The sequence below is a fragment of the Haemaphysalis longicornis genome, unplaced genomic scaffold, assembly GCF_048455015.1.
Source record: "Haemaphysalis longicornis isolate Haplotype H1 unplaced genomic scaffold, Haemaphysalis longicornis Haplotype H1 scaffold_10, whole genome shotgun sequence".
Lineage (NCBI taxonomy): Eukaryota > Metazoa > Arthropoda > Arachnida > Ixodida > Ixodidae > Haemaphysalis > Haemaphysalis longicornis.
The window spans coordinates 34,285,023-34,305,604 of NW_027526204.1; the positions used below are offsets into that span (position 1 = coordinate 34,285,023).

At 45.8% G+C, this 20,582-nt stretch overlaps 1 protein-coding gene across 5 annotated transcripts in view; it reads left to right on the forward strand.

Annotated features, from left to right (window-relative positions):
• Window positions 1-20,582, forward strand: part of LOC144158373 (uncharacterized) — a 641,189-nt gene that overhangs the window by 2,195 nt on the left and 618,412 nt on the right. For 4 of the 5 annotated variants that reach the window (XM_077689226.1, XM_077689225.1, XM_077689229.1 and 1 more), the window contains 5 exons: window positions 566-628; window positions 5,133-5,259; window positions 12,483-12,637; window positions 14,822-14,968; window positions 15,034-15,096. In XM_077689226.1, the coding sequence (XP_077545352.1) occupies window positions 12,535-12,637; window positions 14,822-14,968; window positions 15,034-15,096 (313 nt within the window). In that variant the 5' untranslated portion in view covers window positions 566-628; window positions 5,133-5,259; window positions 12,483-12,534. The remainder of the gene's footprint in view (window positions 1-565; window positions 629-5,132; window positions 5,260-12,482; window positions 12,638-14,821; window positions 14,969-15,033; window positions 15,097-20,582) is intronic. The other variant, XM_077689227.1, reaches the window with a different exon arrangement.

The window sequence follows — 20,582 nt, forward strand, 5'->3', positions numbered from 1 at the left end:
GTTTAACGCCATGTCTTATTGGCAAAGTTTACATGTTTAATGGCTATAATATTGTAAATATTCATCATTTGCCAAAAAAAATTTTAAACAAAAGACCCAGAGCCATAATGCTTGATATAGCTGTCTGTTCGTCACATATTCGTCGGCACCTGTTCACTCGTGCATGAAGTTTTATCGTGGACTTGCTCCAATACCAATCTACTATAGTAAAAAAGTGACAATAACCAAGCTGCCGGTGTACGCATTATCTTTAAGCTGAACATGTATCAGTATATGGCTGCAGCACATGCTGCCGGCCGCTACAAGGAATCTTGCCACTCGCTTGGTGCAGAGGTCAAGGTGCCACCCGATTTTGAGAGAAACGAGGCACTGCCACCAAAACTGAGCAAACTGACATGCACTGCCAGACTATCAAAGGACTCGCACGCACATTCAGAGATCTCGACAGCTGGCGCTGGACCGGGAAGTGTTGGGCCAACAGTTCTCCCGTTTTATTTTGTGGCTGTCACCTTTCTTATTCCCTCTAGCTGCTAGTTCCCGTGTATTATTATCAATTTTTTTGCAGGTACACAGTGTGCCCTGACAGTCCTCATCAGCAGAAGCTCGCAAACTGAAGGGGAATTTCCAGGTTAGCATTCAGTATTTTTTTTGTAGGAGAATTTTTGTTCATATTAGTCAAGAGCCACATGGGTTACGAATGATGTGCTTTCTCTATGTACTTTGTGCAAGCCGGTTAATTCCACCAAGTGTGGCACTTCTAGCATGTGGGATGGGCTTACTGGATTTGTAAGCTCATCCCTGGCATTGTGGATAAGCTGGTGTGCTGCTGTGTGCAAAGTTGCTGACTCAGTGCAAATGCCAAGCTGCATTTTGAATAGCCTAAGTCTAACATTTACCATGCACGTTGGTTAAAGCTCAGACTAATGGATTTTTGGATTAATATGGATAGGGCTGCGGCGAACAGTCAAATGACGGCAAGCAGTGGCTGGTTTTGGATAAATGTTCACTGTCTTGTTTGGGCATCCTCCGGGCTGTGGGCGGGAGGCATCGACAGAGAAGCATAGGAAACTGAGTTTCTTGTAAACATAGCGCAAACATAGCGCGCAGCAGTCAGGACACAACAGCCGCTGTGGGGGGTGTAGGCACACTGACCCACAGGTCACGCGCTCTACCTTTTATTGGCGCTGTCGTCGTGGCATCTTGTGGATGTACTATTATGAGCAATATGAAAGGGAACACAGGAACGCGTGGCAAACAGACTCGGAGCGATACGAGGATAGCGCTGTGAAAAACCAATGGGGGAAAGGAGGGCGCTCTTCCACTAACTGTTGGCACCCCCACCACGCTGACATTTCTACAAAGCAGCAGCTTACGTCATTTCGCCGATAATATGGTATCGTCTGACAACTGATAAGATGAGCAGCGGGAATGGGAACAGTTGTTAGAACAGCATCCCCCTTACCACTTTGTTTCCGACGGCGGCCGCTGCGTATCACTTACAGCTGGGTCTGAGGGTGTTTTCGGCGCGTTCCTGTGTTCCCTTTCGTATTGCTCGTAATAGTGCATGGAAGTTCCTCCATGTATTGCCCCCAGGTGGTGCCAGTTACCACACTTTCCCCCTTAACACGACAGTTTAACAGAAGTTTAGGTTCAAGGAGAACCCCCACGCACAGGAACAGTTCCCTGGTCACGGAGAATACCGAAGCACAGGACGGCGTTCCCTGGTGCTCCGACAAAGCCGTGGTGTGGGAGGAGACGAGGCGCACTCTGTGCGCGGTGCACCTATGTCCCTGGCCTCCAGTGGGAAGGACTCCCCGGAGGGGTGAACTTGTTCAGCCAAACTTGGCACCGCGTTGGGATAGACACTGTCTTTGGTGTTCCCTGGCGTTGACGACAATGGTACTTGTAGCTCGGTGCCTTCAGCGGAGTTGCCAGAGCCACAAAGGCTGTGCCGGCTTGGTATCGGCTGGGGTTGCCTTACATGATCCAGGTGGTGGGTCCATTATCGCCCGTCATCCCACTGCAGCTCCGTCTGGGAATTGTGTTGCCTGGTGACTGAGCGGTAGGCATCCAGCTCAGACCTGGACGAAAATTCCTGGCGAATACCCTGTGTCCTGGTTGTGCTTGCGCCCTCGGCTTGGCTCGTTGATCATAATCCCTCTTCTGAGCGAGTTGTTTCTGGAGGACTGTTGTTCTTAGATCCGGCCGCAGCAGATCCGACGCAGTCCTGAGCTTCCGTCCCATTAATAGTTCGGATGGGCAACACCCAGTGACTTCATGGGGAGTAGACCGATAGGTAACAGTACTGGGGCAATTTTTGCGTGTAGGTCTCCTGTGCCAACTTTCTGTAGCTTCACTTTTATTATCTGAACAGATCTGCAGTGAAGACTCGCCCCGCTCTTTCTGCACAGCGGTGGTGAACGTCGTTAGACAGTTCCCCCTAAATTCGATCCGTAATGTGATGGAGAATCCATCTTCTCAAACTGAATTCGGCCCAATCTCCTAGGTAGAAAAACACATTATGAAGTGTTTCTTGATCGTCTCATTTGTTGGAATTCTGGATGGACTCTAGTGGCACTAGCCACTTTTCCTGGTCTTCACTTGGGGATCCCAGGAATGATGATATCTCCCAGAGCTTCTGCAGAACAATGGGGCAAGTGGCTTTGTGGACCAGGTTGCAGGTCGTAACGTCTTATTTTGACACTTTCTTTGGCATTAGTCCAAATTCTAGTTGACCTTGCTGTGAGTGGCTGGCACAAGTTAAGCTTGCTTGGCAACTTGCAGACGTTTTAATATGAATGTACCCTGCACCTACATCAGAGGTCACACAGTGGAGGAAGTGAGGTTCTTGTAGAAACGGATGTTTGTTGTTGGGGTGAACTTGTATTCTGCTACAAACCTTATGAAAGCACAAGTGCTGTAGAAGCAGTCAACAAAGTGGCATGCCAAGACAAGTGTCAGCGATTCGAATGCTGCACTGTTTGCTTGCACATATTTATTCAGAATGGCATCAGTTCTAGTAAGATTGATTTACGTTGAGAATTGTTAAATTTTTCGTAAGGATGCCATAGACCATCAGACACTGACTTCTGATTACTTCAGACATCCTGCAAAAACTAGTAACGGTACCTTGCAGACAACTATCACTGCCTGGTGTATTTATTGGCAACTCCTTTTTTAATTTGTTTCGTTTGTTGAGATTTTGAGAGCAGAGGCCACGTCATGAGGCAAATTTAAACCTAAGGTATCTCCGAGTCGGGCAGAAGTAATGTCCACTTGGCGGCGCGCTCTGCAAAGGCTGTCTATCGTCGCTGGAACTTTAGCATCTGCTGCTGCTAATTTTTTTGACCGCAGCATAAGTGATGACTCCAGGAACTATGTGGGATTGTCAGATTTTAGTTCCGATGAAACAGATATTTGAGTACAACGAAGGGTCTCAAGGGCACGCCCCCTCTTCACCCCTGGATCCTGCACAACACCAGCCAAAAAAAGTGGAGATGAGAATTACATGCAAGCTCTTCTCTAAAAAGCAAAAGCACAAAGCAGAACAAACATCTGTTGCTTTACTTGCAATGTTTACCTTTGCGTTCTGCGGGCGCATGACTGTTTTCCTGAGTGGTGCAGCTGTCGAGGCTGCTAGATTAACGGGCCTTCAAAAATCTAGAATATGGTGTACAGGATTGATGTGTATATTTGATGATAGCTAAGGGACATAGGAACAACTTGTATATTTCAATTTCAGATTTCCTCAAATAATTTTCTGGCTCAGTACAGTAGCCTATTTCTATTGAGTTTATACTTTTTTGCCATTTTTCTCTGTTTATTTGACAACTAAACTGAATAATTGTACCTGTACAACTAAACTCTGAATAATTTTACCCCTCACAAGACAGCTGCTGTGCATTTGAAAGGGCACAGTATAACCTACAATTTTATGTATAACAGTTCTAACGTGTCCAGTTGCTCAAGAGAAAAAAAATTTTCATGCAAGCACACAAAATTGTTCTTTTTCCACCCTAAAAAAAGATATAAGAACAGTCTAATGAAGTGACTGCAAGGGAAAACTGTTTCGGTATTAAGTAGGATTGCTGCACGGGCTAAGTGCCATACAAAAGAAGGACATATGCTGTCCACTTCAAACCCAGATACAATAGCGGGCACTGCGAGGTGCTGTGAACATAAATAATCGAAATAGAACACGTAGTTCACGGCAGTGTGACGTAACATCTTTAGTTATGTTACAAGCTCCTCTTGTGACTCGCGCTTCACATCGAAGGTGCATTCTATGGTATGTGTGCACTTTTTTTTCCCAAAATGGATGGTGGAAAGCATTTGCAGTAATTTTTGCTGCACGGTGGCACGCCTTAAAAGATGTGACCTCACATTTGCTGATGTAAGGGGGTTATTCAAATATCAACTGCCGTTAAGTTGAAGAGACACCTCTGACAGCAGTTTTTATGGCAGTTAGGGTACGCCAGTGGCAATTAAATTATGGAGATTATGGTCATTGGCCTAAGATGAGAGCCGAAAGTACTCAAGGTCAATACCCAATATTCCCCAAATATACCCAACTTTTGAGGACGTGTGTGCTAGACTGATAATTTTGTGAGTGTAGTTTCAATTGATTTTAAGTATATTCGGTGGTAATACTGCTGGCCTCACCTACAGAAAAACCAAAACTGCTAAAAGAGAGTTTTAATGGTCTTTTTGCAAACCTGTAAATTTTTTGTGAGGCCTTGTGAAACACGCTTCGTAATAGTGGTTAGCCACGTGTATTTTTACCCTTAAAATGTGCCAAAAGTGGTCAAAGGTAGCATAATCCTGATTTAGGGATGCCGTCAATGCCACAGTATTAGTTGACACCAAGTTTCTAGTATTCGAATATTTCTTATTTCTATCCTTTTATGAAAACATCAAATGTATCTTGGAGACATCCATGCTTTTGGCAGTTTAACACAATATGTCTGTATGCAAAGCCCTGAAGGTTTTAATAATGCCCCGGGCCGCACCAATTCTGCTGTCTCAGCCGGAGGCAAACACATTTCGTGTTTGGGTGCATTCTTGTGTAGATTTTGTCTTGGGGTTTGCATGGCAGTCCTTGCATTTGTATGCTCTTATCTCTGATTTCCTAGTTCTTGAAGAGGACAGTGCCCAAGCTGGTGCCGCAGTGCAGAAACACCATGCTTCATGAGCTGGCGCAGACCTTGCTGGGAAGCCTCATTGCATTTGCCCCTGCCGTCCACACCCTGGCAACAAAAGGTGGGTTTGTGGTTTGTGGTGGGGCGCACAGTGTTCTTGCTTGCAAAATGTAAACATTTGAGAAAGCCCCTAGCAGGCGCGTAGCCAGGATTTTTTTTGGGGGGGGGGGGTTAAAGTTGTTCTCAAGCCCCCCTCCGCTCCCCCCGCCCTTTGACAAAACAAAAATCGCGGTAGTTTGTAAGCGCCCCTACAGGCTGAGAAGACAAAATACACGTTTGTTCATTAAATAGGCTCCATTGTCCGGATAGCAATTATACCAATCAAAGTTTGCTGACATAATTTCTGTTTACAGTGATGATTCCTCGGTCATTTTGGTTACTTAAGTAAAGCTGACTGCTGCTCAAAATCCAGGCAGAATCACATCAGGGCGCACCCGTATGGGGGGGGAGCGCGTTAGTGTGCTGGTGTTCTTGAAAGGGCCTGTGGTCTTTAGCCTGTTTTTTAAAATGACTACATTTGTTCATCATGCCAAATCGATTGAGCATTGAAAGAACAATACTCTTGAGCCCACAAAACTTCAAAGAAAGGCCAGAAAGAGGGCAAGCAAAATTTTACTAGAAAGCACGTTCGTTTCTTCGCCACCAGTACGAAGGCCCTTCACTTGCCACACTGCTATGATCATTTTAAAATTGGGTGTAGCAGTGGATGCGCGCGTCCTTATGTAACGGGACAACAAAGGTCGTGATGACGGGCACACCATGCTATAGCGGCTACGTTACATGGAGTCGCGTGCCTGTAGATGAAGCAAACTATACTAGAACTGCAGCGAGAACAAATATATTTTAACTCTTCATGTACTCTAACTCTTCATGTACTTCATGTACAGTGGTAACTCTTCATGTACGTAACGCTGTCCCGATACGCTCTCGATACACCCTCGCCAACTTTGTGCATCATAGGATATTCAGGTGGATATGAGTTGAATTTACGTTTTCTCTCGTTCAAAGTTACCTATCCGCTTCATCGTGGGCGCTCCTTTCAACAACCAATTCAAACGAAAATATTGCATTTGAAATAAAACCAGGTACAAATTTTTTGGCTCGCAGACATAAAGGTACTGTGACATCGTGTAAATATTAGAACACGGTTATTTAAATATTAGAGGACTGCAGGGATAACGCAAGGATAAATCAATGGTCAGGGGAAGAAAATGACTTACCATTGCTGTCTCTGTTGTGCGTTGACACTTCCCAAAGCCAGGGCGCTGCTGTCCTTGCGCCGTTCTGTCATATCGCCGTTGTGACTCCGGCCCCTGAATATACACTGCTCTTGGCAGCCGCCGCCCAGGCAAAAAGCGACCGTGGACGCAATGGAGGGGCTTTAGTTGTGACCGAGGTCGAAGATGGTCATCGGGTATTTGTTACTGTCGCGACCGCCGTCTAGAGGGCTGGTGACCGTCGTGCCTTTACGTTTAGGAAGCCGGGAACTCAGGCGGTGAGCCGCAGCGTGCCACAGAAAATGACTGTCTGCAACACCGCTTTCAGAAGGGGACACGCAGTGCGCGCAAGCTGATACCAAGGAATCATCCCGCGTCAACACCCTCCCGGGCTCCACAGAAACGCGAAAACGAAAAAATGAAGTGGGACGCACATAAAAAAGGCATACTTTACCGCATTCAGCTAAAGCACACATTTCGCCTAATACCCTGACCCATCGCTTTCTTCAGTTACCTTTTATGAGTACAGTTGAACCTCGTTATAAGAGACATGGATGTAAGAGACAAATGGGTATAAGAGACACTATTCACCCACATGGTTGGCTGACCCATCTTTCCCATTAAACTGACCTGTTTTATAACAGACATCGGATGTAGAAGACAGTTGGCTATAAGGGACAAGTCATCCTTGAACTTTAATCAACCATCTCACTTGTCACAGACATTTTAACTTCAGATGCAGTGCCACTAGTCACTAATTGCAGTTGCTTCCATTGTGGAAACACAGGTGGACGACAGACGCCTGCAGTCGCTATTTCTTATAACTTCAGCAAACACACAGTGGTTCAGTAAGCTATGAAATGACGATAAGCCCTGCCAATGAAAATGCAACTTACAGAAGTGGTTGGAGCTCACGGCCATCCATTGGAGAGCGACCGCACATGCGGGCTCTCCCACTTGCGTAGCTCCCAATCAAGAAGCATCGCAGCTGTTGAGTCCTGCAAGCGTAATGAATAGCCTGAGCACACAGTGGAAGAAGCCGTGCGCTGTGGCTATTCATCAGGCTTGTGAACTCAACATCTACAATTCATCTTGTACCAACAGTGAAAGGAAAAATGCTTGTAGAATAGGTTGTAAAAAATAGTGTAAATACAGGCATGAAGCAACAAAGATTCAAAACTGTTTCATAAGTTCTGGGGGCCAAACATAAATTAGAATGAATCTTTTGCAACATGCTGTAGCATTCTTTTCAGCTTATTTTAGTCATACGGTGCCCACATTGAACTGGGGTCTGATTAGTAAGTGAAAACATGGTTGCCTGCTTATAAGAGACATCTCGTATAAGAGACAGAAACTGTTCCCCGGTACGTGTCTCTTATAAAGGGGTTTAACTGTATTAACTGTCTCCCACCGCCGCTTGCATGTGGTTCTGCTTACACACACAAAGATCGTCTTTTCCCTTTCCGGCCTTCATCGTACCAGTCTTCACCCAGCAATGGCTGGTGGTCTCTCTTTTTCTACGCTGCCAGTTAGTGGAGACCACTCCTTGCTTCCCCGTCCATACCGTGATGAGTCAATCTCCTCTACTGATTATTCTGTGTGGCGATATGCCACACACAAAGGGACACAACGCACGCCTTTAGCGCCCTGTGGGCTGAGCTTACCCGAGGGCACCATCGCTTTTGGAGCTGCACCCTTCTGCAATTATCCTGACACGGGCGCTTCATTTTGTGTAAGCAGCAATGCTTTAGGACAGGTATTGAGTCGTGAATGTTTTTAATAGTGGCATGTCCAAAGGTTGTGTGCCTTTGTTCACGGGCGACGTACTAGACATAACTAAAGCCCCTGTATTTATAGGGCTTTAGGCATAACAGGCAGCACGGCACCGGCCAGAAAAATTTCAGGGAGGGGGTGGGGGCTGAAGCCCAGTCAGCCCCCCCCCCCCCCGTTGGCTACGCCGCGTGCCTTCAGGTGACTCATTCACATACACCCCGGTAGAGAGCTTGCGAGGAATTGTTCCCAGGCCCTTGTTGGTCGATCTTAACAAGGCTTGTACCGAGTGGACTAGTCGGGCGAGAGGGGCGAAACGCGCCACGGAAGAAAGCACTTTGCTTCCAGTCTTTTTTTTTTCGGGGGCCCCGAAAGTCGCTAGAAAATCGCCGTCATTCATAATTATCCCTTGCTACGAGCCTAGTTCGCCAATTTGGTGAAAAGGAGGCACTATACGCGGTACTGTGGGCAGATTATGGTTCTTTAAAAACTACGGGGTGAGGAGGGGCAGGGGGTTCAGTAAAAAATTCAGCGCGGGGGGGGGTTTGAACCCCCCAAATCCCCCCCTTGGCTACGCCACTGGCCCCTAGATAAAAAAAAGCAGTTCATTTTTCTCGGCTTCCATAAAGAGGTCTTGTCCAACAAAACTCTTCAAAAAGGCTCCTCTGCAAATAACGATTGCAAAGAGCATCACTAGTCTGTGGATTACGTGAGGGCGTAATGCACCAACGGAAGGATAATTAGAGTGGAAGCGTCTTGAAGCTGTAACGAAAAAATATCCACCTACTTATAATGCCATTTATTTCAGCATCCTATTGGGGTATCTGGCAGCCATTTCTTTGATGGAGGTAAAAAAAAATGTAACAGTTATGTAGCAAGATTGCACACCAGACACCACTTTATGCCGTCAGTGCGGAATTTTCACTAGATGCAGGCATAAGCACCCTTTTGACTCTGCTAGGGGAATGGAAGATGGGCTGGCTGGCTTCTTTCTGGTTTGGTTTGGTGTGTGCGTGCGAGCTGATGCTTGTGTTGTTGTTTGTGAGGACGCAAGTGATAAACAAGTAGCTTAGCACCGATCAAACTTACAATAGTGCTGGGATCGGTGCTTGCATTTTTACTTTGTCCAGAACGACGAGCTTCGGAGTGGGCTAAAGCGGCCGGTAGTGAATTACCATCCTCTCCACCTCCAGAGTATGAGATGCCTCGGGATAATACCTGAAAATTAGCAGTCCCTGCCCCACAAGTGCAGTTCCACAGCAACGTAATCGATACCGCACATTGATTATATCCGCATCGTCTGTGAAATGGTGTGAACATCGATTTCATCTTTGCTTCAGGTTGTTGAGTATCTACGAAAATAAATGCGAACTGCTCCTTCCAGGATAGGTGGCCACAGTTTGTAACTCTTGAATCCAGCACAAAGTGAAATGTCACATAACCAAAAAAACTAAGCAGACGTGGCCCCACATTCATGGCTGGTGCAGGCCACTCTAGTATGTTCCTTTTGTTAAGCGCGTTTCTGTCGAGTCAGTGTTGAAGTTGCTGAAATGTTTTTTTTAGTGAGTGAGTCTGCATTCCTTTAAACACATTTTTTGTGTATTTGAAAACAATTTAGCCATAAAAATTATTGCCGTAAAAATAACACCTGTTAACAGTAAGCTACGTGAGCCCACTTTTAAACTATATTACATGTAACAAGAAGTAACGCACTTGAATGTGAAACATCTGCACTGTATGGGAAGCGTTGTGAGAAATGATTAGGAAACACCGAAGGGAAACAAACCTCCACAAGCTGTCCCAGCAGGAATTCCTGTGCTCTTTTACTGGCAGACGGGTGGTCAGTTGCAGGGAAACTCACGATCACTATGTCAAAAGTCTGGCACTGCCAATGCGCTTCAAGCGTCAGACGATGACGCTGTGCATGACCAGGCGTTTGCAGTTGGCTCTATACGTTCAGAAAATAGGGATTCATCTTCAGGGCACATTTCTTGGCCTACTGTCTGGTCTCACTTAGAAGAGCCACTTGAGGGATTCTTGAGTTACTAGGAATAGAGTCAAAGAAACCGTCTAAACTAAGCCGGACCTGTTTTATTTCTATTTAAAGGCTGAGGCCTTAGATCTTTGTTCATCTGTGATGCAAGAAATTGTTGTGAGGAACACACAATTGCACAAAAAATCAAAGCGTGAGGAGCGAGCCAAGGAGCGTCGCCACGAAACAAAGTTGCCATAGGAGCGCTTCAGGAAAGGGTGACGTAGCACATGTCAGAGTAGGGAAGGCCAATTCCATATGTGCAAAAGGAGCATGATGATGAAAAAACCTTATCGTGCCCAAAAATGGGTGAGAAGAGGCAAAACGTGATGTTCCTTGAGCCTTGACGGTACCCACGGGCCCTAACAGATGGCTCCTAGCTATGGCGATCGAGTGGACCGAGCTTGGCAGGGTGCTTCTGTTTTTGGGCTGGTTGAATTGGGACCTCCATGCCCACAAAGGTCAGCAGAAAATTCTACAGCAGAAGATCAACAGTTCTACGTCAGTTTTTCCCCATTACATTCTAAAAACTTCGGAGCATTTTCCGTTCATTCTTTTTAGCACGAAGCAGTATATGTCTAACCTCCCCAGTTTTTATTTTGGTGAAGCCGCTTTCCTCGGCACCACTCTGGTGCTCCTCCTCCTCGCCACCATCGACGCCTCTTTCCAGACTTTTCACCTCGCCTCTGCTGATGCCTCTTTTACAAGTGCAGCAGCCATATGATAATGGTGGTAGCGCTTCTTTCTAATGATTGCAGAGAAATGACACAGGCGCGAATGGCCGTAAAAAATGGCCGAAGGCTGCTGCCACAAAACATGTAGCTGCCACCAATGCCGCCTCAAGTTCCACTTCGTCAAGTAGCTGTGAGTCCCGCCGCGGTGGCTCAGTGGCTAAGGCGTTGCGCTGCTGAGCACGAGGTCGCGGGTTCGATTCCCGGCCGCGGCGGCCGCTTTTCTGATGGAGGCGAAAAGCAAAAACGCCCGTGTGTACGAGATTTCGGCGCACGATAAAGATCCCCAGGTGGTCAAATCGACCGCTTTGGGTTTAGGTTCATGTATTACACACAGTAAGATATCTGTGACTCGGGAAGGGAACGGACAGCCACATGTTCGTCCGCGAGAATAAATCTCGAATCCCTCAAGGCTTTAACTCGCTATAGGCTCAATGCATGTCCTTTGCTCTGAGGAACAAGAGCAGGATTTGGAGGAGCGTCGGCCCAAGCAGAAGCTGAAATGGTTGCGAAAACAACAAAACGCCACTCCGCCGCATATTCCACCTGATCAAATAGTTTTTTATCCTTCCCGGATGAAGAGCAACTTGCCCTCTTGGGCACCGACATGAGCCAGTATGTCTTGTTAAGCTTGAAGGGCTTTGAGGGCAACCTTTTGCTGGTGTCTTTCCCATTTAAACATGTGCAAATAACCTGTTGCCAGTTTGCGCATTCATGGGGGGGGGGTTGAGTGAGTGGGGGCGTGCAAAATGCAACTACAGGTTTCATGCCTTCACTAATGGCATGTCTGGGATGATGGCCAGAGGCTTAAACGTGAACTTCGAAGGCACGATGTGACATGTCTGGTGTCTTCAGTGGTCGAGCGGATTGGGACGGTGTGTCACACAGGCTGTAAGATGCGCATGACATAGGAAACAGACAGCCCTATTTCTTGTCCACCAGGATAAAGCACGAGTCCTTCCAAATTTCATTCAGCTAAGAAGCTAGGAAGCATGCGTCATTTCAAATTACTAACAAACGTGTTTTATTTCGTGCACTAAATGGACTGCGACCAGCTTCACATGTCATCCTTCTTTAGAGAGTGGAAAGGAACTAATTTTTCACTTTACAGCTGCCATCTTTAACTTTGGTCTGCAATCGGGTCAAGGCCTTCATAACTTGTCTTGGATTATAATGATTTTATGGCGTGCCTGCAAGAAACTTGAAATTGAAAAACACATTTGGGATGCACAGAACTATGCTTCGTGATAGCTTTTGCAATCTTGTCTAGTACAAATGGACTAAACAGTGTATGCATGGGCCAAGAGTTGTTTTTGCATTGCAACTGAGGTATGTCTGGTCGGCTAAATTGCATGCTTCTAAGCAAATTTGTTGCTGTTACCCTTGGCTGGTAGGCTAAATTGCATGCTTCTGATCACGGTGGTGTTGCATTACACTTGGCTGGTTGGCATAATTGCATGCTTCTGGGCAAAGTTGTTCGTAGTATTCTTGGCATTGTTTGTGTGAATTTTTCCTGTTGGTGTTTTGCTTGCAGAAGATGCTCTTAGGTCCTAAGAGCTAGTGTCCCACATGCTGTGACATAGTTGATGCCGAACAGCTGTGTTCCTGCAATGGCTACGGGTGGAGCCTGCAGCCAGAATCTGTCCTGCAGCCGACAAACCCAGGCAACCATTGCCACTAATGCCACAGGTAGCTTTCCTATTCCCCCAAGCTGCTTGTCTCTGTGCATTACTTTGAATTTTGGATTTCGATAGGGAACTCTATTCTTTAAAAAAAAAACTTCTACGTAGCTCAGTGAAGCTTGTGGGTGGCACTCCGTCAGCATTATTTCCCTGTGGCCAACAGGGCTCAAGTGTAATAACAAAGCATTACTAGTCTGCAAGTTGTTCTTGCATGGCCAGAAAGCTGCTCTGTTTGCTATTTACCTGGTTGAAAAGGCATATCTGGTTGGCTAAACTGAATACATGACGTAAATACCTGTATTAAAAGGTTTTCAATACCTAAATAAACATTTCAGCAGTTACAGTAGCTGCTAAGTTTGCAGATCACGTGACAGGGACACATATTGTTGTGTCAAGTTTCGACACTACGAACCGCCACCCTTCCGATTTCAGATAGTTTGCTGCCAAATTGAATCTATTTCCACCAATTTGTTTAGAAATTTCTTGTGGTTACCGGGCTATATAAAACGCTGGCATTTATATGAGCTACAGAACATATACGAGACAAAAATCGGTTGTCAGTCCTTTTAAAACAAGTCAGCTGTGTATGAGAACAGAGATCTATAGGTGCACGAACGCCATTGCTGCTTTTATTTCCCAGCCACCGCCACATCACCAAAAAGTGAGTGCCACAGGTGACGTGGTGGAGGGAAAGGGAACTATTGCTCTCAGAGGCAGAGAGGACTGTTAGGAAGGCCACACCAATGGAGGGACATTTATTGGACAGGAATTTGGCATCACTGTGAGGATTAATTCCACAGTTTTAGGCAGCGGCTGTTTCGAGTGCCATAATTGCCAGTTATCTATCACCATGGCTAACCTGTGCTTTTGAAATAATACTACCTACCATTTTCGTGGCCACGGCAACTGTTGTGAATTAAAAATTACGTAAAAAATTTTAACACATATCGTTATTAAGCTTATTTTGCAATTTTGTTCCGTGTTCATCAAGTGTCCTTTGACTGGAAATGAAAACAACGATTACGGCTGACAGATGTGAGGTCTCATACGAATCTGGGACATGGGGTGGCAGCTACTGGAGTGTGAAACTGAGAAGATACAAGGGTGGATACAAAAGAAAGGATCCGGGATTTCAGTTGCATTTTGCCTGCGTTGTGAAGTTAGTTTTACAGACACGGTCTGCAGCAGACACAGTTGCCAGGCATGCCCGCAACTCGCTTCAGTACTAATGCTGCCAGCAGCACTGTGTCCTCTGACTAAAAAGGGGGCAAAGATTAATGCCAGGCTCTCAAAAACTAAAGGAGGCCTACATCCTGAGAAGAAACAAAATAAATGTGTCCTAAAAGAACAGAAAACCAGTGTGTAATTTGTAATTCTGCCAATTCTCAAAGTACTTCAATTTTTGCACAAGCTCTGTCCGGCATACGATTAATGGCGCTACGCAGCCAACTTGTGGGATGTGGCAGTCCCGCAGTCTGGTAGTTCCTTGTCAAACTTCCACTCATGCCCAAATTCGCCCAACATTCTGTGCAACACCGTTTTCTTTTGTTCTGCTGTCAACCATTTTGAGTGTTTCGAATTGGCCATTTAATGTGGTGCCTGGGACGGGTACGCTGGGTTTTCATCCTATGAAGTCATCGTGCTCTCACATAGACTCCATTAGTAATGTAGTTTGGATATCAAGTGCACCGGCATCCCTTTGCCACAATACGAAAACTCATTTTAGTGTGTAAATTTTTCTCCTCTCACAAAACATGAAAAGTATTTGTTTTTTCAATCATTTCTTCCAAGTAATGAGGCAGATACGAACCACTCTACTCAGATGGATTCAATTGTGTCATTATGAATAATCGAGTGTGCAAAAAAAATCAATTATGAGGGACTGTATTTTTTAATGGAGGAGCAACTATAGGCAGCTAAGCAGCACTTCAGGGTGGCACTCCTGCATTATTACCCTGTAAACAACAATTGGGCTGAAGGATAAGAAAAGTTCATCGTTAGTCTGCAATTTTCGCTGAGCAAGCAAGCCGACCTGTTTGATCTATTCGAAAAGGCACCTAGCTGGTGGGCTCTATTGTGTGCGTGACGTTTTCTTTTGAATGGGAAACTCCTGATTGGGCTGTTGCTGGTTCTCTTGCAGTGTAGTTGGACTATGGGAATTTTCTTTTGTGGTTATGTTTTTTACTTGCAGGAGACACTGCAATAGCTGCAAGCATGCCACATACAACATTATCAGTCCCAAGAAGCTGTGTTGTGGCACTGTCTCTGGATGCAGCCTGCAGCCAGAGTGTCTGCTGCAGCCATTACACCCAGACGGCCAATACCACAAGTACAATAGGTACTGAGTCTATTCTCTGTAACCGCCAGGTGGTATGCATTACTAATATTTTTTTTTCTTTTCAGGTACACAATGTTCTCTGACATCACTCATCAGTGCTGGCTCTCAAACGAAATCAGGATTAGCAGGTGTGATTTTTTCGTTAGTGTTTCTATTATGAGCACCTCACAAAGCAGGCAAGGGAGTTGAGGAAACTTTTTATCGTAAAAAGCCAAGGGAAGCTTGCACTCACGCTCAAGACTTAAATGAGCATTGCCAGGAGCATGGTAAAGTTACGGTGTCATTGCTCTTTTTCATAGTTGCAGTGTTAGAAATTGTCATCATATGCATCGGAGAGGTCGTCATCTTTGCAGCGATTGGTGGATGCAAATTCATCCTCAGCATTGTAGACTTCCACCAGCTTTTTCTCATCGACTCGAGGCAGCGGTGTGCTGGGACCTGCAAGTCCTGTCTGGAAGGATTGGCACACTCGTAGCCATGTCTCCAATTATACATACTGGCTTTGAAAAAGTGCAGAGCAGTTATTCGCCATAATGGGCTGTACTGCCGTTATCCGCTTACTGCTACCACCCTATGCAATTCAAATTTTCCGCCGTCCCAGTGCCCGCATGCCCCCTGCCTGAAACTGCGCCAGCAGGAGTTCTGTGCTCTGTGCTTTTCTCCCCGCATGTGCCGTTGTGGCATTGCGACATTTTGCGTTTACTATCGTAAAAACCAACCCAACGGGCATCCTTAACTGAAGGAATGCAGGCCTGCCGGTTAATTATGTATATATTCCTCAAATGTACCAATAGTGTTCTTTGCACTAAAGAATGGAAAGTTGTATAACAAGCAACAGCATTTCACGAGCTTTCGAACGTTTATGACTATATAAACCGCTTTGCTTTCGAATTTCGAAACCTTTGTGGTATGCTGCCAAGAACAGCGTTACTTCGGGACGTGCTGTATATACTTGGGTCAAGCGAGTGGCTAGGCCGACAAGGCGAGCACCTAAAGAGCTCTACACTTAAAATGCGGCGGCTGTGGTGATGTCTCCCAAGCCGGGTGTCTTTTTATCTTAGCACTAGCGCTGAAGTTTTTTTTTACATGTGCGGTAGCACTGATGACAGCACTGGCGTTTTTGTTTTGTTTGCTGAAGCCACTGCACAAGCCGGGTACTCGGCAGTTGCCGCGAAACGCACTTACTGGTGCTAAGCATTTTTATGGTATTTTTTCTTGCAACAGCGAACTTGCCACGAAACGCACATACGAGCGCTAAGCATTTTTAGGTGCGACGCTCAGAGTATCTCTTGTCGGCGGCCCTGTCCTTCCTGCGTGCCTCCGTTGTTGTCCGCGGCATGCGTCCGTTGTCCGCAGCCACTCTCCCGCTCTCCACTCCGATAGTGAACACTCTCTCGCGAGGGGCATTGGATTTCCTTGGCTTGGCTTGAATTGGATTTGGATTGGATTAAAGTGTATTGTGTTGGATTGTGTTGCGTCATAGCCGCGGCAGACGCAGTGGCGCCGGCGCGTGCCCAGGTGAGAGCGTGTGCGGCCCAGCGCACTCTCACTTCGCCGGTTGGCGGCGCTGCGCGCGGTGCTGCACATGTGCAGTACTCTCTCTCTCCGCGGTTTCCTCTTCTTCGGGCGCGCTGCGCATATATAGTGCCTAGAATATAACCGGTGTGCCGCTCTCCGACGGCCTTTCGGTCGACGGTTTCTCTCCGCTTGCGCTTGAACCCCCTCAGCGTCGCATCACACCAGGGTTCCCGCGAGGGGAGGTGGGCGTAATTTTTTTGCTTTTATGGTATTTTTTCTTGCAACAGCGAACTTCCAGATTGTACGACAGCTTTGCGGTTAGAAGTGTTACGAATAACTTTTGCAAAATTTTGTTCCGCTTTGCGGGTGGGGCTAAACTGATGCCAGGACTATTCATTCTATGCAACTTCAAGTGTGCAAAGTGTGGCTCTTCTACTCTGTGGTATAGGAAAGGAGGTGTGTTACTTTACACTTCATTGGCGCAGTAGCCAGGTTGTGGGCTAATGGTGCAAAGCCTGAATTTATAAGAGGACCTTCATGCTTGTTAGCTTGCTCGTGGTCCTAAAGCAAATTTGAATTGATGAAAAAGCAGAAGTGATCGAGACTGGAAACAAAACACATGGACATTACCTGTGCCTTCTTTTGTTCTCAGTCTTTTTAAGTTAGAAATCGACCATGTTTGTGTTTTAAGCAGCATGTATCAAAAGATTTCTAGTGTTATAAATTTTGTTGTGGACGTATGAAATACTGTCTGATAGCGGCTAGTGGTAGCCTTTGTGTGCTGAACCAGATTTATAGGCTTGTTTTTCCTGGTTGGAAAAGATAAAATCTTGCTACTGCCAGTGTAGGAATTGTTGGTGGACCTTCTGGACCATCACCATCTGCAGGGGTGAGACAGCTGTGCGTCCTGTGCAGTTTTGATAGAAATTCGTTTTTCTTTCAAGCTGCTTTAAAGGGCATCAAAGTTTGTAAAAATGCACCAAACTGCTTTTTTGCTAGGTTTTGATGCTCACGTCAGTTTCAAGGGGATAAAGTGTCATCATGATTTTCCAAGCAAGGCAACAGTTTTTATTTGATTGATTGATCAATGGCTAATTTATAAAACACAGGGAACAGATAGCAAAAAAATGTCCCAAAGGTAGTGTTTTAGACAGTCATGTTTTTAGTTTGCATATTTGATATTCTGTGCATTTACAAAGTAACCCCATCAAAAGCCATTGCAAACGACCATTGAAAAATGCTTATAACAGCTGAGGGGGCAAATGATTTGGATAAGTTGACAAAAAAGCGCTACTTTTGGTGTGCTGTAGCGCCAGAACGTCACCACCAAGCACTGCCATGTTGTTGTCGGTATATTGGCTGAGCTTTTGTCTTCCGCTTTGTGGCGCATTTTTTATCATATCGTAAAAGCATACATATGGCAGAAAAAAGCCAGTGGAGCGAAGGAAATGACAACTTTTAGGCAGAAATGGCTCTCTGGCTGTGTTCACTGCAACCACAATCCCAATAGCTTGGCGAAGTGCCGGATGAGTTATTCAGGCACTTTGTGCACTTCACCGGTTTTCTTTCTGATTTACGTTATCTGGGTGGCTGGGTCATGTTTATTCATTTTATCTGTTTTTGTAGTGAACAGTGATGTTACCGCCGCGACAATGCTTTAGAAGGTATGCGACATTATGGGAAGTTGCACGGCTCGGTAGGCAGATTTCATCGAAAATGACTTGGTGCCCGCTGAGTGTAAAATGCAGTGTATGTGTCTATACTAAAGATTCTTAATGTGAAATTCGGACTCGTAGCAGTGTTTTGCAATGCTGAGTTATTGCGGTTGGACAGCAAGCTTTAATACCAAAGAATGGGGTGATCGACACATCGAAAGTTATGGCCGCGGCTGCATTGTTGCGATTTGTTCAGGTGACGCCCCATAGTGGAACTGATTACTTTTGAATTCCATTTGTAGTTCGTGCATGTCAAGTAAAATATAATGCCAAAGGGGAGCTGGCTAGCCATAGCAACGTTAATAAAATTACACTTGTAAATGTGCACCTTGGGGATTGAGTGGGAGGGCTGGTGGGCACGATGACGGTTGGTTTGCTTTGCGCAACTTTTTCTGTACAACACAGTCGGGCATTACGGAAATAATAATTTCAGCATTCAAATGATCACAAAAATACTTTATGATTGGAGCATTCTTTATTTGGTATCTCTTTATGTCGTCTATGCATACAGCCTGAATCAAATTTGAGCAGTTTGTAAGCATATAGTACATATCTTGCAGCCAGTAAAACGCTTGTTTATAATAGAGTTTTTGTACCTTCAGCCTAATCCTGCCCTGCCTGAGCTAGATTTCAAGAAAACTGCATCCGGTCTGAGGTCGAAGCCCACCCCTGTTGTCTTCATGTTTGCAAAGAGTATGTTTCAGCAGTTTTCAGGTGCAACTAGTTGAAACTGAACTAACTTTATGGGAAAGCATTTTACGTCCTGGACCTTGTAATACTTAATAAAATGTTTTCCCTCAAAGGCTGTTTCTGTGTGGTGTTTGCTGCAAAGTGATTAGAAAGTGTACTTTTCTGCCGCTTACTAAAAATTAAATTTTTTCGGCTCCTAAGATAACATATGAAATGTCAATGACTGCTTCATATTGAAGTCCTTCTGCTCGAAAATGTAGATGTTGCTGCTGCAGAAACAGCCCTCAATATGTTTCAGCTGTCTCACCCCTGCATAAGTTACTCTGCCTTTTCCAGGCAAGGCTTTTTGGTTGCATTCTATTTAATTAAAGCAAAGTTGGGTAATTTAAATTAAAATGTTCTTTTATATTGTTACATGACGCTCCAGATACACAGGCAAACAACTGAGACGTAGCAGCATCATGAGACACTGGTCGGTGCTTGGTTCAAGGAAGAGCAGGAGGTTGATCGGGCAACTTGTGAACCGTTCGTCTATGCCCTGCTGCATTAGCAACCCTTGCGAATAGTTTTAATATCGTAAATATGCCTTATTCTTTATCCTGACATTGTGGCTGAGGTGCATTTTCATCCCCGTCCAGGCCGCTGCGCTTTGCCACCTCCTCCGTTGGTCAAGTGGGTGACTGTGGCCCCTCACTATCAGCTCAGCTCTGTAGAGGCTCACTTTACGCGTCACGGATATTCGAAGTGGGCACCACCTTTGCTACAGCGAGATGACTGACCATGCCAGAAACGCATCGAGACCACCAATTGTCGTCATGTCGCATCCCCATGAACCCGGCCTCTTTTCGTGGCACGATGTCAACGTGGAAGATTGAATCAAGACTTACGGGCGGGGGAGCGCACATAACTGATATGGTCCCACAGTAACGCTTACAAATGTCGAATATTACCCCGATGGAACAGCTAAGAAATGGTTCCTCAAACAAACACGACGTCGCTAGCTGGGATGCCTGCAATCCCACTGGTCGCATGCTCGCTTGTCAAAATGAACTGGCGTCTCATGCACAGACGTCCACTGAAACGCAAGCACGTCGCCACAGGGAAGATCCAAACATGGCCGAAACAGAAAAGGTTTCGCACGTTATGAAAGGCATTGCTGACGACGGCTTCCCCGTGCTTCTTTGTAAAGACTGTCACCATCGACCGTTTCGAAAGAATGCCACCACTTAGAACAAATGAAAGCCCGTGTAAGTGTTCAGCAGTTCACCAAACTTCCGAAGATGTCTGCAACCTCATCATGCGAGGATATTCCGCAGCCAGAACAGCTCAGCGAGAGATCGAGGCCATGACTCAAATTTCGCCACCGCTCTACATACCCGAAACTAGACTTCCTGTATATGCTCCCTACGGGAGCAAGAGTTGCGCATAGGTCCACCATCTTGACCGCCGAGCATCCAAAGCAGCGTGGGAAAGCCAACCTTCGGGCTTGAAGGAGTCGTGCACACCGCGCGAGGGGAGCGTGAGCGCGCCCCGACGTCGCTGCTTTTTTTTTGTAACGCGCGCTTTGCTTTATTATTAGGGGTGTTTTCCTATAACGCATATCCGAATATCGGAAAGATATGGCTGTTCAAAATGTTCCGAAATATCCCTCCAGGTCTTAGCAAACATATATGTTACCGTATTTTCCGCTC